The sequence below is a fragment of the Neoarius graeffei genome, chromosome 2 (genome assembly GCF_027579695.1).
Source record: "Neoarius graeffei isolate fNeoGra1 chromosome 2, fNeoGra1.pri, whole genome shotgun sequence".
NCBI classification, from domain to species: Eukaryota; Metazoa; Chordata; class Actinopteri; order Siluriformes; family Ariidae; genus Neoarius; species Neoarius graeffei.
In genome coordinates, this window is record NC_083570.1 from 42,185,579 (window position 1) to 42,201,384 (window position 15,806).

Sequence of the window (15,806 nt, forward strand, 5' to 3'; positions counted from 1 at the left end):
TGAAAATGTAAAAGATGAAAATAAAAAATTGTTTTTGCTTAAAATATAAAGGGAATGAGTCATCTTTATGCCTTTTGGAGATCATTTCATCTTCAACTTGCTTAACTGTTCACAGTAACAGCAATTTTGACCATGTTCATACCACTGTATGTACCGTACATTGAATGTATCTGAGCAGGAGCTCAGTTGCTAAAATAGTAATAATTTATTGATAGAAGGTGTTTTGTGGTCAGTGTACTACACTGTAGTGTAACATGTGGTAATGCATTATACAACCCCGATTCCAAAAAAGTTGGGACAAAGTACAAATTGTAAATAAAAACGGAATGTAATGATGTGGAAGTTTCAAAATTCCATATTTTATTCAGAATAGAACATAGATGACATATCAAATGTTTAAACTGAGAAAATGTATCATTTAAAGAGAAAAATTAGGTGATTTTAAATTTCATGACAACAACACATCTCAAAAAAGTTGGCACAAGGCCATGTTTACCACTGTGAGACATCCCCTTTTCTCTTTACAACAGTCTGTAAACATCTGGGGACTGAGGAGACAAGTTGCTCAAGTTTAGGGATAGGAATGTTAATCCATTCTTGTCTAATGTAGGATTCTAGTTGCTCAACTGTCTTAGGTCTTTTTTGTCGTATATCTTCCGTTTTATGATGCGCCAAATGTTTTCTATGGGTGAAAGATCTGGACTGCAGGCTGGCCAGTTCAGTACCTGGACCCTTCTTCTATGCAGCCATGATGCTGTAATTGATGCAGTATGTGGTTTGGCATTGTCATGTTGGAAAATGCAAGGTCTGCCCTGAAAAAGACGTCATCTGGATGGGAGCATATGTTGCTCTAGAACCTGGATATACCTTTCAGCATTGATGGTGTCTTTCCAGATGTGTAAGCTGCCCATGCCACATGCACTAATGCAACCCCATACCATCAGAGATGCAGGCTTCTGAACTGAGCGCTGATAACAACTTGGGTCGTCCTTCTCCTCTTTAGTCCGAATGACACGGTGTCCCTGATTTCCATAAAGGACTTCAAATTTTGATTCGTCTGACCACAGAACAGTTTTCCACTTTGCCACAGTCCATTTTAAATGAGCCTTGGCCCAGAGAAGACATCTGCGCTTCTGGATCATGTTTAAATACGGCTTCTTCTTTGAACTATAGAGTTTTAGCTGGCAACGGCGGATGGCACGGTGAATTGTGTTCACAGATAATGTTCTCTGGAAATATTCCTGAGCCCATTTTGTGATTTCCAATACAGAAGCATGCCTGTATGTGATGCAGTGCCGTCTAAGGGCCCGAAGATCAGGGCACCCAGTATGGTTTTCCGGCCTTGACCCTTACGCACAGAGATTCTTCCAGATTCTCTGAATCTTTTGATGATATTATGCACTGTAGAGGATGATATGTTCAAACTCTTTGCAATTTTACACTGTCAAACTCCTTTCTGATATTGCTCCACTCTTTGTCAGCGCAGAAGGGGGATTGGTGATCCTCTTCCCATCTTTACTTCTGAGAGCCGCTGCCACTCCAGGATGCTCTTTTTATACCCAGTCATGTTAATGACCTATTGCCAATTGACCTAATGAGTTGCAATTTGGTCCTCCACCTGTTCCTTTTTTGTACCTTTAACTTTTCCAGCCTCTTATTGCCCCTGTCCCAACTTTTTTGAGATGTGTTGCTGTCATAAAATTTCAAATGAGCCAATATTTGGGCATGAAATTTCAAAATGTCTCACTTTCGACATTTGATATGTTGTCTATGTTCTATTGTGAATACAATATCAGTTTTTGAGATTTGTAAATTATTGCATTCCGTTTTTATTTACAATTTGTACTTTGTCCCAACTTTTTGAGAATCGGGGTTGTGACAATGCAACTTTCGTAAATATGACAGGTGTAATTATGTTCTGCCTGCAACTCTGATAATATCATTTTCAGTGACTAATAAAATGGGTTTGAAAGTTTCTAGTTTTAAAACATTTTTGATATGGTAATTTTCAACATATCTCTGATAGTTCAAAATGCATCGGGCATTTAAAAACTGCAGAGCTTCTGGGGGCCCCTGGACCCCGACCTTAACATGTTGTAGATGGGCATTTTAACATCTGTGCTGCATTAGGCTGCTAACAGGATGTGTAGTGAACTTTCGTGACAAGGAAGCCATCATTGTATTGACTTTTAGACTTCATCAGCAACATAAATGACTTTACACTTTACACATGCACGTGAGATTTGTCGTTTTTCGTCTGAAAATATATAATTTTGAACTAGCATCCTGTAAATTAATACTTTTATATCAAAGGCAAATGTTCGTGTGAGAAAAACGACGGTTATTTATTTGTTTTTTTCCTTTTATTTCGTCCGCGAAAGGACCGCATTCAGCCAATCAGGGCGCAGGTTGTGGAAACGTCATTACGCGGCTGCAGGCTTGGCGGAGTCTCTGCTTCAGTTCGGCTGCACCCGAATATGCGCACTTCTCTATTATTAGTCCGCTAAAAGCAGTTTATAGAGTGTCTGAGTGCTCAGGAGGCTTTAAACAGGAGTCGAACGATACATTTTTATATCAAAACCAAGCGCTGCTGGAAAAAGGAAACAAAAATGATACAGTTAACAACTTCAAAGACAACTTTACCATCTGTAAATGCTGGAAGAAATAAGAGAGGAGTCCATGGTCTGGAGGCTGCTTTATGATGTGGTGAAGTTGGGGGTCAGTTTCAGCAGCTCCTGGTGCTCAGGAGAGAAGCTTTTTGGTTTGATTTTGTTAAAGATTAAGCACCAGGTCATCATCACTTTGTGGAAAGCTCGCGTAATGATACTGAGTTTAATGAGAGCTTAAAATTAATGTTGGGTTAAATTCGTGAACTTTTTTTTTTTTTGCGCATCTTTTATTTGTGTAAAGACGAGTGAAGGCGGCTGAAGGTTCCAGGATTATACCATGGATATCCATGGATCATACACCACGAGGACTGTTTTATTCGGACTGTTTATTCTCTTAAAAGGAGCAGTTTGCACATCTGGATACACCTTTAACGGTGTGATCAGACACTTTGCTGTGGGGAACGACAAGGTGTTTGTTGCTACCGACTCTCGGCTCTATCAGATGAAGCACGATCTCGTACAGGAAAAGATTAAAGACATAAAAAGGTTAAACAGCAGGCACCAGAACGCAGTGAGCATCTTGTTACCTTTCGAGAAGAACGCAAGTGTGATCATCTGCGGCAACTCAGACTGCGGCTACTGCGAGGTCCTGGATATAACCGATATAACCCGAACCATCTACAGGGAGGAAGACATGCCGGTTGGACAACTTATCAATGAATCATCTGTTGCGTTCATTGTTGATGTTCCAAAGTCTGATAACCTTGCATACATCTTGGTGGGGAGTAAGGATAAGGATAAGGATGGTGTGGAGCATGAATGTCTAGTTTTCAATAATGGTGTGACATTGCTCAACACTCACCAAAGTCAGCGAGGTGGCATTTTTTCTCAACTTGACTCAACTGCAGTTGAAGCCAACATTAAAATTCCTGATGTTGAGTGGGTCGACGGTTTCCAGGTACCTTCACAGTTTCAGTCCTACCTCTTCGCCAACACTGGGTGGAGATCAAGCAGCCCAAATAAAGTGGTTTTATTCAAGATGGATAACAACAATAAAAAATCAGAAATGACAGAATCTTTGAAAGTTGCGACTTTAAGCTGCTGTGAGGGCCAAGCTCCCTCAAAACTTGTGTCTTCTACCTTTATCTTGTTTGAGTCTTCTCTTTTATGGATGGGAATATTCCGTGCAGAACAACCACACAATCCTGAGAACAACACTGCTTTGGCTATTTACAACATTACTGGCATCAAACTTGAGGATCCTCCTCAAGAAATCACATGTAACCCATCATGTGGCTCTCAGGTTTGAAACACTCACAAAGTTGTCCTAAGTGTACTGTTTAAAACATGTTGATGTAGACTTGTGTATAATTTAATGATCTCCATGCAAGGAACAACATTTGATTTATATGTTACTACTGATCTGTTACTAACGATCTGTTATTACTGATAAGTTGCTACTGATAGCCATTTGTCTTGTTCCTGTAGAAAGATAACGGAAAGCCTGCTGTACCACTTGCTGTGGTATTCAAACACAATTCAATGACATCTGTGGCAGCGAGAAGGAAAGGGTCTTGGACTGCGCTGTTCATTGGAACGGCAAATGGGCAACTGATAAAGGTCTGATTCTCTCTCTCTCTCTCTCTCTCTCTCTCTCTCTTATTCATTTATATTAAATGGTATAACCAAACTCGATACACACAAAGAGCCAAACAGCACTATTTTTGTGCAAGCATATATGTATAAGATATATATTGTGGGGCGGCACGGTGGTGTAGTGGTTAGCGCTGTCGTCTCACAGCAAGAAGGTCCTGGGTTCGAGCCCCGGGGCCGGCGAGGGCCTTTCTGTGTGGAGTTTGCATGTTCTCCCCGTGTCCGCGTGGGTTTCCTCCGGGTGCTCCGGTTTCCCCCACAGTCCAAAGACATGCAGGTTAGGTCAACTGGTGACTCTAAAATTGAGCGTAGGTGTGAATGTGAGTGTGAATGGTTGTCTGTGTCTATGTGTCAGCCCTGCGATGACCTGGCGACTTGTCCAGGGTGTACCCCGCCTTTCGCCCGTAGTCAGCTGGGATAGGCTCCAGCTTGCCTGCGACCCTGTAGAAGGATAAAGCGGCTAGAGATAATGAGATGAGATGAGATATATATTGTGAAAGATTGGAGACCATACAAAGAAAAAAAAAAAGATTTTCTCATGTTATATGCAACAACAGTAATTTATCAACACAGTGAAAACAGTACACTTAGATTTTTCTTCATGTAGTTTTATTAGGCTGTTATTAATTCTAATATATAGTTTGCCTATCCTGATATCTACCTAGTACGATATGTACACACTTTTTTTCTCCATATGGGAAGCTGGTAGCATACAAATTAAACTTTACAATGGCTGTCAAAGGTCATATGTTGTGTTAAAACATAATGATTGCAAGCCTTGTTTTGTGTGATATGACAGCTTGTGCTAGACAGAAATTACAGACCTGGCTGTGTACAAGTGCTATACAGATCTGATGATGACAGGATGGTGTTTCCCAGAATGCACTTTGACCCACTGGATCATAATTACATCTACATAGCTTTGAGAAATCAGGTGAGTTTTAGCTGATCTGAAGATAATGCTGTGTCAGCCCACTTGGATTTTTTGGATAAAATTGTGACCAGTGACCAAATCTATTAATGATTTTTGCATGCATTGCTGGAAATATAAATACCAAATGAAGTTGTTTTAAGAGGAAGTGCTCAAAGTTCTGAGTCAGCCAATTCAGTGCAACAGTTTGAGCAGATGTTTAATTCCTAATAGCAAGAAGATAAATAATAGCAGTGTGTGTGTGTGTGTGTGTGTGTGTGTGTGTGTGTGTGTGTGTGCGCGCGCGCTGTAGATTAACCGTATTGCAGTAACTCAGTGTGATAAATATAAGACATTGAGAGACTGTATTAGCAGCATGGACCCTTTCTGTGGCTGGTGTGGGATCAACAACAGGTAACCTTCTCAGCTACTCTTGTACATTCCTCATGAATTAAATGTTTATGTTCATTGTGCCATTTTATGTTCAGCTTGTTAACTCTTCTAGCAACCATTGCTTTTTTTTAAGCCATTATTCACCAGTTAGCTCTTACTATGACTGTCTTGTGTGCGCATTCATCACCAGCCTGCTGCTGTGTAACTGTAACCTTTCTGTGTTAGCAGCATTTATCCTACAGAATGAAATACACTCATCATCCACTTTATTAGGAACATCTGTACACCTGCAGCTTGCACGCAGTTATCTAATCAGCCAATCTGGAAGCAGCACAATGCAAAATTATCATGCAGATACAGGTCAAGAGCTTCAGTTAATGTTCACATCAAACATCAGAATGAAGAAAAAGTGTGATCTCTGTGACTTTGATCATGGCATGAAAAAGTGTGGTATCAGATGGGTTGGTCTGAATATTTCATAAACTGCTGATCTCCTGGGATTTTGACACACAAAAGTCTCTAAACTTTGCACAGAATGTTGCAAAGCACAAAAAAAAAAATTGTGAACAGCAGTTCTGTGGGTAGAAACACCTTGCTGATAAGAGACGTACAAGGAAAATGCCCGGAAGGACATAATCACACTTAACTGTGGTGAGCAGAAAAGCATCACAGCATGCACAAAACAGCCTCTGAGGTGGATGGGTTTCAATAGCAGGAAACCACATTAGGGTCCTCTCTTATCAGGTAAAAATAGGAATCTGAGGCCATCATGATCACAGACTCACCCAAACAGGACAGATGAAGATTCAGGAAAAAAATGTCCAGTTTTGGTGAGTCTGTGCCCACAATAGCCTGAAATTCCTGTTCCTGGCTGAAAGGAGTGGAGTCTTCTGCTGTTGTAGAATGTGGTCTCCACCTCAAGGTTTGATGTGTTGTGCGTTCTGAGATGCTTTTCTGCTCATCATGGTTGTGAGGAGTGATTATTACCTCCGCCAAGGAGGTTATGTTTTCGGTAGCGTTGGTTTGTTTGTTTGTTTGTTGGTTTGTCTGTTAGCAACATTACGGAAAAAGTTATGAACGGATTGCTCTGAAATTTTTCCCAGAGGTTTGACTGGGCACAAGTAACAATCCATTAAATTTTGGCGGTGATCTGGATCACCTTCTGGATCCAGGACTTTTTTAAAGGATTCTTTATCATTGCGAGATAGGCCCATTTTTGGAATTTTTGCATGTAACTCCATAACAAATGACCAGTGTGTTTGGTAAAAAAAAATACACGAAAGGATCTCCGTGAGTTCTATAAAGTCTCAAAGTTTGATCCGGATCCAGACAAAATTCTGGATACTATGATCCAGAACACACAAAAATGAGGGGGTTGTTAGAATTTTTAATGCTGTAAGGTAACAAATGAAGATACAGACATGCAACCAACACTAAACTGTAGCCAAGACTCTGCTGAATCAGTAGTATCTCAACGGATTTGATGTATCTTCAATAGCTATGGAGCTAGATCCAGAAGAAAACCGCCATTATATCTCGTATGTGAGAATTAGTATCTCATTTTAGGTGTAAGTCTCAATATGTGGTGAAATGAGCTGCTTGGCAGAGGTCTGCGCTCTCCGAGTGCTTTTCTAGTTTTTGTTACTATAGACTCTTACAGTATTATATTAGACACATTTACTCCTGTTTGGCTTGTTTACTCCCCCTCTCTGTTTCCTGCGGCTCCTGCTAATCACAGTGTCATCTGACTTCTTTTGTGTCTGAATTTGGGGCTTGATGTTGTTTTGATGTAACTGTGTAATATGTAACAATTCTGACCCAACACCCTGACACAGCACTGACTGCAGATTGCAATTACTGTATTGTCAGGACATCTCACAGCAGCTCAGAAACATCACATTATACAATATTTAAAATTCTGGAAGAGACAGTTCTCTTCTGACTCCAGCCAAAGTGCACATTTAGTCACCATGCAACACCACCAATTGTAATGTTATTAAACTGCCTGGTGCTGAGATTGGTCAGTAAAATTTATGCACAAAGCAACCTGGCAGATATCAGAGGATTTGTGCAGAATGTTGATGGTGTAGTCAATAGTTACAGGCTCAGTTTATTTGTTGTTTTTAAAGGGAAAATGTACCACTTGCATTATCTATAGTATACAGTATATCATGTGCTGTGCAAGAGTACAAACATTCTGCCAGCAATAAACAAAATGAGACAATGACAAAAACTGACAAAAACATATTTATTATGTACACACGACATTGTCGTTTATCCACAAGTCACTTCATGCTGTTACTGTAGTTTTTTTTGTAGCTACTTCCTGGTGCTTTTGTAATTAGCACGACAGATACCAGAAAAGTGTTCTCACCAGTATGGAACTACAGAATGCAGCTGTGGTCACCACGTGACTCTACAGTGGAAGTGAGGCTGTTTTTGACTTTGTTTGAGAGCTTATTTCTGTCATTATTGAGTGAAGCTCATTAAGATGTGTGAATGGGACGATCCCTTACTTGAATAGTAATAGTAATAGTTCTTACTCATCTAATGGTTGATGTGGGAGAATACACACTACAAGTTCTGATATTTATATTCCTTCAGAGCGTGACCAAAACTCACAAACCAAACCACTTGCTTACTTGCCAATTCATGCTAACACACAGGCTTTTGGTGGTTATATGATCAATATACAAGCCCCTTGACATTAGGCTTTTAATTTTTCCCTTTGTTTTTGTTCACTCTAGATGTTGTATACAGGAGGAATGTCCAGGGTCACCTTGGATCTCCATTTCTAAAGATGGTTTTCAGAAAGAGCTGGTTTTCTTTCAGGTGGTTTCTGTGACCCCTGGAGAGGTAAATGTTACTGAATGAAATATCAAAAGTATTTATCTTTTTTTAATTTTTTAAAATATACAGTACTTCTTGGTTTTTCTTTGCTTGGTCTTTGTTTTGTTTTTATTTTTATTTTATCGATTGTTGTCCACTCTCAGATCAATCTGAATCTACACCTGTACCTGGATGCCACAGAAAGTCTTCCCTTGACATGTACATTCCAGGCCGGAAATGTGGTTCTGTGTAATATGTCCAGTCCAGTTCCCAAATGCTCCTGCAATTTCTCTGAAAAGCGACTATCTTCTGATGGTCAGTATTTTCATTGTATTCCTCAGAATTGTGTGGGTCATATTGTATTTTATAGGCTTAGTAAAGAAACCAAATTTTTTTTAATGATCATGTGTATAGAATGAAATGATTTTGCCTAACAATATGTAATTCTGCTCCGCTTCTCCAGGACTCCCTATTAACGTGAGGGTCAATATCAGCAGTCAGACTTTCATAGAGACCCTGACAGTGAGGAACTGCCCAAAAATCACAGAGAATGTGAAGTCAGATGCTCAGTAAGAAGATCCATTATTAAAAACTTTGTAACCAATAATCTGTCACAAGAAAAGTTTTGGGCGGCACGGTGGTGTAGTGGTTAGCTCACAGCAAGAAGGTCCTGGGTTCGAGCCCCGGGGCCGGCGAGGGCCTTTCTGTGCGGAGTTTGCATGTTGTCCGCGTGGGTTTCCTCCGGGTGCTCCGGTTTCCCCCACAGTCCAAAGACATGCAGGTTAGGTTAACTGGTGACTCTAAATTGACCGTAGGTGTGAGTGTGAATGGTTGTCTGTGTCTACGTGTCAGCCCTGTGATGACCTGGCGACTTGTCCAGGGTGTACCCCACCTTTCGCCCGTAGTCAGCTGGGATAGGCTCCAGCTTGCCTGCGACCCTGTAGAAGGATAAAGCGGCTAGAGATAATGAGATGAGAAGAAAAGTTTTGACTTGTTAAGGTTAGACATTTCTCAGAATTCTGAGTTGTTATTATTATGGTAAAGTTGGGTTGAATATTCAATGAACATTTGAATCTTTGATGTTAGCAGCTTTTAAATAGAGGCTTTAATTCACAGTTATCTTATTACCATGATGTATACTCATGTTTTCATCCTTTTATTTGAGGTTCAGTTCATATTTTGCAGAGTTTTTCAACACGTCTCATTGCCTTTAATATTTGAGGTTCAGCATCAGTTTTCCTCTGGGAGTCTCGTGGAAATCTGAATGAACTGTGGTTATTGAGAACAGTTATGACTTTTAGTCGTGTTTATTTTGGGACCTCATGTTTTTGTTTGTTTGTTTATTTTTTTTTATTTTTTTTAAATTAACCTTGTTGAAAACCTGAGCTTCTGAGTGCATTTGTCCTTCCAGAGACACAAGTTTGAATCTTGACGATGCCACAGTCATCCATGGCCAGGAGTCCAACACTCTCTTTCTCCCCTGTAAATCACAGCGATGCTAGCCAATCATAGCTATCTACAAGCTTATGCTTGCAGAATACCAAAACATTGATATTAAAGATGATATTCTGCATCTGTCTGGCTATTCATTTGAAAGCTTGTACTCCCAGACTGTATGAACCTTACAGCAATGACAAGGAAGCTGAATATCAGCTAAAAGCAGTCATTTTCTGATGATTTTCTGTGATTCTCTTATGTTGTACTGACTGGTCAGTGAGGTTAGAACGCAAAATTAAATTTGTGTTTAATTTTAACTTGTATGATGTTCTGGATCACACCAAGAGTTAAGTGTCTGACTTAGTGTAATGTGTATTTAATATTTAGGTGTACAGCCTGTGTCTCAGCTGGGTGTTATTGGAACAGCAGCAGCAGGAATTGTACCTGGATTCCTGTATCTGCAATGAATGAATCCATACAAGTGAGTCTACGTAAATTCCTCAGCCACATACAGCATAAAATTGAGACATGACACATGTCTTATTCATGTCTACATTACTTTTGGTTCCTTCATTGGAGCTTTTGCTAACTTTATTTTAAACACATATTTATAATGTAATTTTTATTTGATTAGATTATTAGAGAATGATTAGAGAATCATTTGGTCCTATCTGTGAAGTTCCTACACCACCCCTTTCACAGTCAGTGGTTTCATCAGTCTGGTTTGTTCTATAATTCCCATCCTGTGTCACATCCATGTGCATTTGCGCTCTGAGCACACAGCGCACATTGCAAGGACTAATGACATTGCACCTGTTCCAGATTAGAGTACAATACTATAGATGTAGCAGAGGAGAGACAATAGACTGAGCAATGCCACCCCATTGCCAAGGCAGAGAGGGAAGGAACCCTATTTTTTTTTTGGGGGGGGGACTGATATTCGTAAAGCTGACACAGCGGCAGATGGGGAGGCGTTCATGCCAGGCTCCACCAAGAACAAGACCATCACTTTGCTGCCAGCCTCCAGAAAGGACGAGACCGTTGCTCCACCACCAGTCTCCAGTGAGGATGAAACCGTCACTCTACCACCAGGCTCCAGTGAGGACGAGACCGTCGCTCCACTGCCAGGCTCCAGCGAGGATGAGAAGGTCGCTCTACCACAAGACTCCAGCGAGCACAAGATCTTCGCTCCACAGACAGGCTCCAGTGAGTATGAGACTGTTGCTCCACCCCCAGGCTCCAGCAAGGATAAGACCATAGCTCAGACCATGCCATATCACATTCCCACTAACTGTCCGACTCACCGTTGGCATGTTCCTCCACGCTTCAGAGACCGTGTCATCACTTGGGCTCACATCTCACCAGCCACGGGCCACTTGGGCATTAAGGGCATGTATCAGCCAAATACTGGTGGCCCCCCATGCTCATCAACATACATAACTATGTCTTGTCCTGCACGAAATGTGCCCATGCTAGAATACCAGAGCCCATGCCAAAGTCTATGCCAGTCTCTGAGTCTATGCTGGAGTCCAACCCCATGCTAACACAAGAGCCCATGCCAAGGTCAGAGTCCATGCCTGAGTCCAAGCCCTTGTCCATGCTTAAGTCCAAGCTCATGCTAATGCCAGAGCCCATGCTCACGATCCAGTGAGACAGTCACTGTTTGGAACGAACACAGCCTTCCCTGTGTTTGCGCCAACACAGGACCACCATACCCAACAAACAGCTGTTCAGACCGCCATATATTCACATACATTTGCCATATATTCACATACATATGCATTTACATACACACTTAAAGCCCACACAGGGCACAGCAGTCTCAGCTTATCCTCCCCTTCACTTTCTTAGGGGTTAAACTGTGCCAGGTGGATTCATTGGTTAAGGATTAATTGCAACAGTACATTGCTATGCTCCATGCAGTACTGAGTAGACCACAACCCCTGAGCTGCCCAGTTCTGTCACACTGCACCCCATTCTGAGAGTGAGGCATCTGTAGTAATGGTCTCCTGATGGGATGGTAAGGAGCCCATGGGTATGGCCTGGAGCAAAAATGCCGTGACACCTTGAGTTTCCTGTGGCGGTGCCACTTGGCATCCAAGTAGAATCTGTTCAGCCACATCTGAAGGGAGCATAGTGACAGCAAGCCTAAGGGGACCAGAGTTACAGCAGCTGTCAATTTGTCAAGGAGGTGCATAAACTGGCCATAGGGTAACCATTTGCCTTCTTGGAAGAAGAGAAGAAGGTGGAGGATGACGTTTCCCCACTGAGACGATGGACAGGCTTTCATGGTGGCCATGTTCCGAGCCACCCCCAGAAAAATTATTCTCTGTGTAGGAACCACGCAACTCCCAGCTGGGCTACATGTGTAAGAAGAAGCACTGTGTTCTGGGCCACCTGAGACCGGGACTGTGCGCAGATGAGCCAGTCATCCAGGTAAGGCAGGACCTTCATGCCCCGTGACTGCAGTGGTGAGAGGGCTGCTGCCATGCACCTGGTGAACATCCATGGGGAGAGTGAGAGGCTGAATGGGAGCACTCTGAACTGAAAATGATGGCTCTGAAAGACAAACCACAGGAATTGCCTGTAGTGTAGCACAATGGGCACATGAAAGTAGACATTCTTCAGGCTAGTTGATGTAAACCACTCCCCTCTGGCAACAGGATGCAAAACTTCTGCAAGACTGAGTATCTGGGACTTCAGGATTTTCAGGAATCTGTTGAGTCCCCTTAGGTCAAGGATAGAGTGGAATCTACTGTCTTTCTTTTCTATGAGAAAGTAGGCTGAATAGAACTCTCCTGGTTGTGACAGGGCATCTACTGGCTTGATGGCACCCTTGTCCTGGAATGTGGACAGCTCCTGGTTCAAGGCTAGGGCTTTTGCCGGGTCGTGTATGATGGTTATTTTGACCCAGCCCAAGGTTGGAGGCCAGTGTTGGAACTGAAGTTTGTACCCTTGGGTTAAGGTGGAAATCACCCAGGGGTCCATGGTGGAAGCAGCCCAGTAACTGAGCTGCTGCTGGGAAAAACTGCTGATGACCAGCCCTGGGGCCTCATTGTCTGGCTCACCTGCTTCTAAAGGTCCTGGGGGAGCGACAGCAAGCATCCAAGGCCTGAGATCTTCTAGAGGGCAGACGCCTAGGTACCCGAAAGTCCTGGGCCACCTGCTGAGCAAGCTGTTGAGTTGGGCACTGAGACCTAGGGTAACCACTGGGGTACGTTTGTGGGTGAGAACAGTGCTGGGTAGCAGCTTAGGAACCCCCAGGCCAGCTGGGAGGAGGCACACTCCTGCAAAGCCCAGAAAACTACTGTCTAGTTTGCCTGGCTTGAACTGTGTGCTCGAGTGCCTGTAAGGCTGCAGACCCAAACAGCTCACCAGGTTCCATCAGAATACTGGGGAGGGTCCTCCTGCATGTCTCAGTGAGGGACCTGGTGGCAAGCCTGGATGAGAGTGGGCATCAACCATCCCAGCTCTCTGGACATAAGTGCAAAAGCCTGCAGAGATGCATCACTAAAATTGTGGATGGAAGCATCCAGTGTGATCTCCTGCAGGGATGCTCAGAGAGCAAGCATTAGGTGTGATAATGAGTTACGTATGCATCCCATGTGTGCCCCTGCATTATAGGCCTTGGAGAGCAGGTCAACTGTAATGGACACTAGGGGCAGGGACACCTTGCATCCTGCCTCAGAGTCTCATCAGGAGAGACTATGAGAAGAGCTATAGTCCTCTCAACTGCTGGCATGTGGCTCAAGCCAAACTTTGCTGTATCTTGCATGGCTGCCAGGGTTTGGCCACTGGATGTTGCATGAGAGAGGGATCTAGAATCCCTCCAGCATGCATGCAACTCCCTCAAGTATTCATCTGATGGAGGCACAGTAAAAGTGGCATAGATTGGACCATGTAAAAAAAAAAAAGCACTGGCAGGAGCTGGCTGAGCTTGTGGAGCATCCAGCTACAGGCAGGCCAGGGCCACATGAATGATGGCTCCCATAGAACTATCCTCTGAACTGTCTCCAGAACTGCAGGCTGAGGAACATGAGCTCACCTCAGAGGCACGGGAGGCTGCATTCTGGGAGACTTTGTCTACCCCATGTTCAGTAAACTCAGTGGTCGAAGCCACCATTGAGAGTAGTTCATCCTCCTGAGCCAAGATGGCCACAGGAGGAACAGGAGCCTCCACATCCGCTGCACCAGTTCCAAACTGGAGGGCTAGGAAGAAGGATTTCATCTGGTTAAGCTCCTCAGTCAGCTGGTCCACCTTGGAGGCAAGTTTGGCTCGACTCAATCGATGGGCTGGAGCCAACTGTTCTGGTGATGGAACATTCCCCAACAGCTGTTCCAGCTCAGCCAGTTTAGCAGCCCTTACTGCCCAAGGCATGAAGATGCAGTGATCTTCTGAGAGACCCTCCCTCAGATTCTTGAGGCCAAGGAACGAGGGACACATTATGGTTGTTTCAGGCTGCAGAGAAGCCATACAGGCTGACCAATAATGGTTGCTCAACATGGTGGCAACCAGTAAAATACAACACACAAGAAATAACAGCAAATGCTGGGAGAGGGAGCAAGCACACTACCATCACCAAGAAGAGTTGCAACATACAGTGAGTGTGTGTGTGTGTGTGTGTGTGTGTGTGTGTATATATATATATATATATATATATATATATATATATATATATATATATATATTTGAAACCTCCTGCATTAACTATAACACAAATGGTTCTATGCTGGGAGTTGGAGCAATACCACTGCCTTCACCAGCAAAGATGCCACAACACAGCTTAGTTGATACCAAAGTAGCAAGTTAGCTCAAACAGAATACTGTTGGCAACTGCAAGAATCAAAGCCAATATAATGTATCTATGCTGGAGTGGCACCAAGAGCACTGCCTTCACCAACAAGGGTGAGCTTGCTGTGGTTACAAAGACAGAAAACATATACCACCGAGTTATCTGCAGAATAAATGAATTAAGGTAAACTGAGCAAAAGCGTCGGCTGAAACAAGCAGCATAGCCAAAATTTTTGCTGTTAACAGATAAATTCAAGTAAATAATATTGGGAGTGGGAGCACACATAATGCCTTCACCAACAAAAATGGGTCCAACCAATGTTGTTACTGATAATTCAAGGCATAAACACAGAAAATCAACACAGCTGAGTTGTCTCCAGAATGTACGAGTTAGGGTAAACCAAGTGAAAGAAAAATCAAGTAAATCATACTGGACGTGGGAGCGCACACACTACCTTTGCCAACAAATCTTAGCTTGCTATGGTTACAACCACAAAAAACAGGCACAACCAAGTTATCTCTAGAATATGTGGATTAAGACAAACCAAATGAAAGCACTGGTTGAAACAAGGTAAGCATAGCTGCTAACAGAATAAACAAGTACATAATACTGAAAGTGGACATGCACATGCTGCCTACACCAACAAAAATGGGTAACTTCCAACCAGTGTTGTTACCGATAATTCAACCAATCAATAGGCGAGTACGTAAGTAATACTTACGAAGTAAACTTATCAGTACGTTAGGTACATAAATAGCTGTAGACCAGCTGAGGATAATGATCCGAGCGAAAGGAGCGAACACAACAAACTGCAGCAAACCTTTCACCAGAACATTCGCTTGTCACAGCCTTGGAGGGCAAGATGCTCGCAACTCCAACAAGTTGTCACAGAGCTACCCACAACAAACAGTTAAAAACACATGACTACTATCAGCTTTCTTTTAGTAAATCTCAGTGATGTGCAGTCTACCTGCGAGCCAGAATATGAAAAAGAACAGATACTCTGGTACTTGAAAAAGAATAGATACTCTGGTACTTGGAACTGCACATGCGTGAGATGGAGACATCGAGTGCTTATGCCTCTGGCGGTCAGGACGGACAAGATAGAACTGCACTTTTTCAGGTCACTCGAGATTTTCTCACTTTACAATCAAAACCGCTGTAATTATTATGACTATAATG

The 15,806-nt window shown here is 42.7% G+C and overlaps 1 protein-coding gene across 1 annotated transcript in view; it reads left to right on the plus strand.

Moving 5' to 3' along the window:
* The first annotated feature begins 2,471 nt into the window (after positions 1-2,471).
* The window catches only part of LOC132881602 (plexin-C1-like), a 48,342-nt gene continuing 35,007 nt past the window's right edge, over positions 2,472-15,806 (plus strand). Inside the window, exons 1-8 of the mRNA XM_060914255.1 lie at positions 2,472-3,912; positions 4,098-4,229; positions 5,062-5,196; positions 5,486-5,586; positions 8,313-8,421; positions 8,559-8,709; positions 8,858-8,963; positions 10,219-10,312. Coding sequence (XP_060770238.1) covers positions 2,947-3,912; positions 4,098-4,229; positions 5,062-5,196; positions 5,486-5,586; positions 8,313-8,421; positions 8,559-8,709; positions 8,858-8,963; positions 10,219-10,312 — 1,794 coding nt within the window. The 5' untranslated portion in view covers positions 2,472-2,946. The remainder of the gene's footprint in view (positions 3,913-4,097; positions 4,230-5,061; positions 5,197-5,485; positions 5,587-8,312; positions 8,422-8,558; positions 8,710-8,857; positions 8,964-10,218; positions 10,313-15,806) is intronic.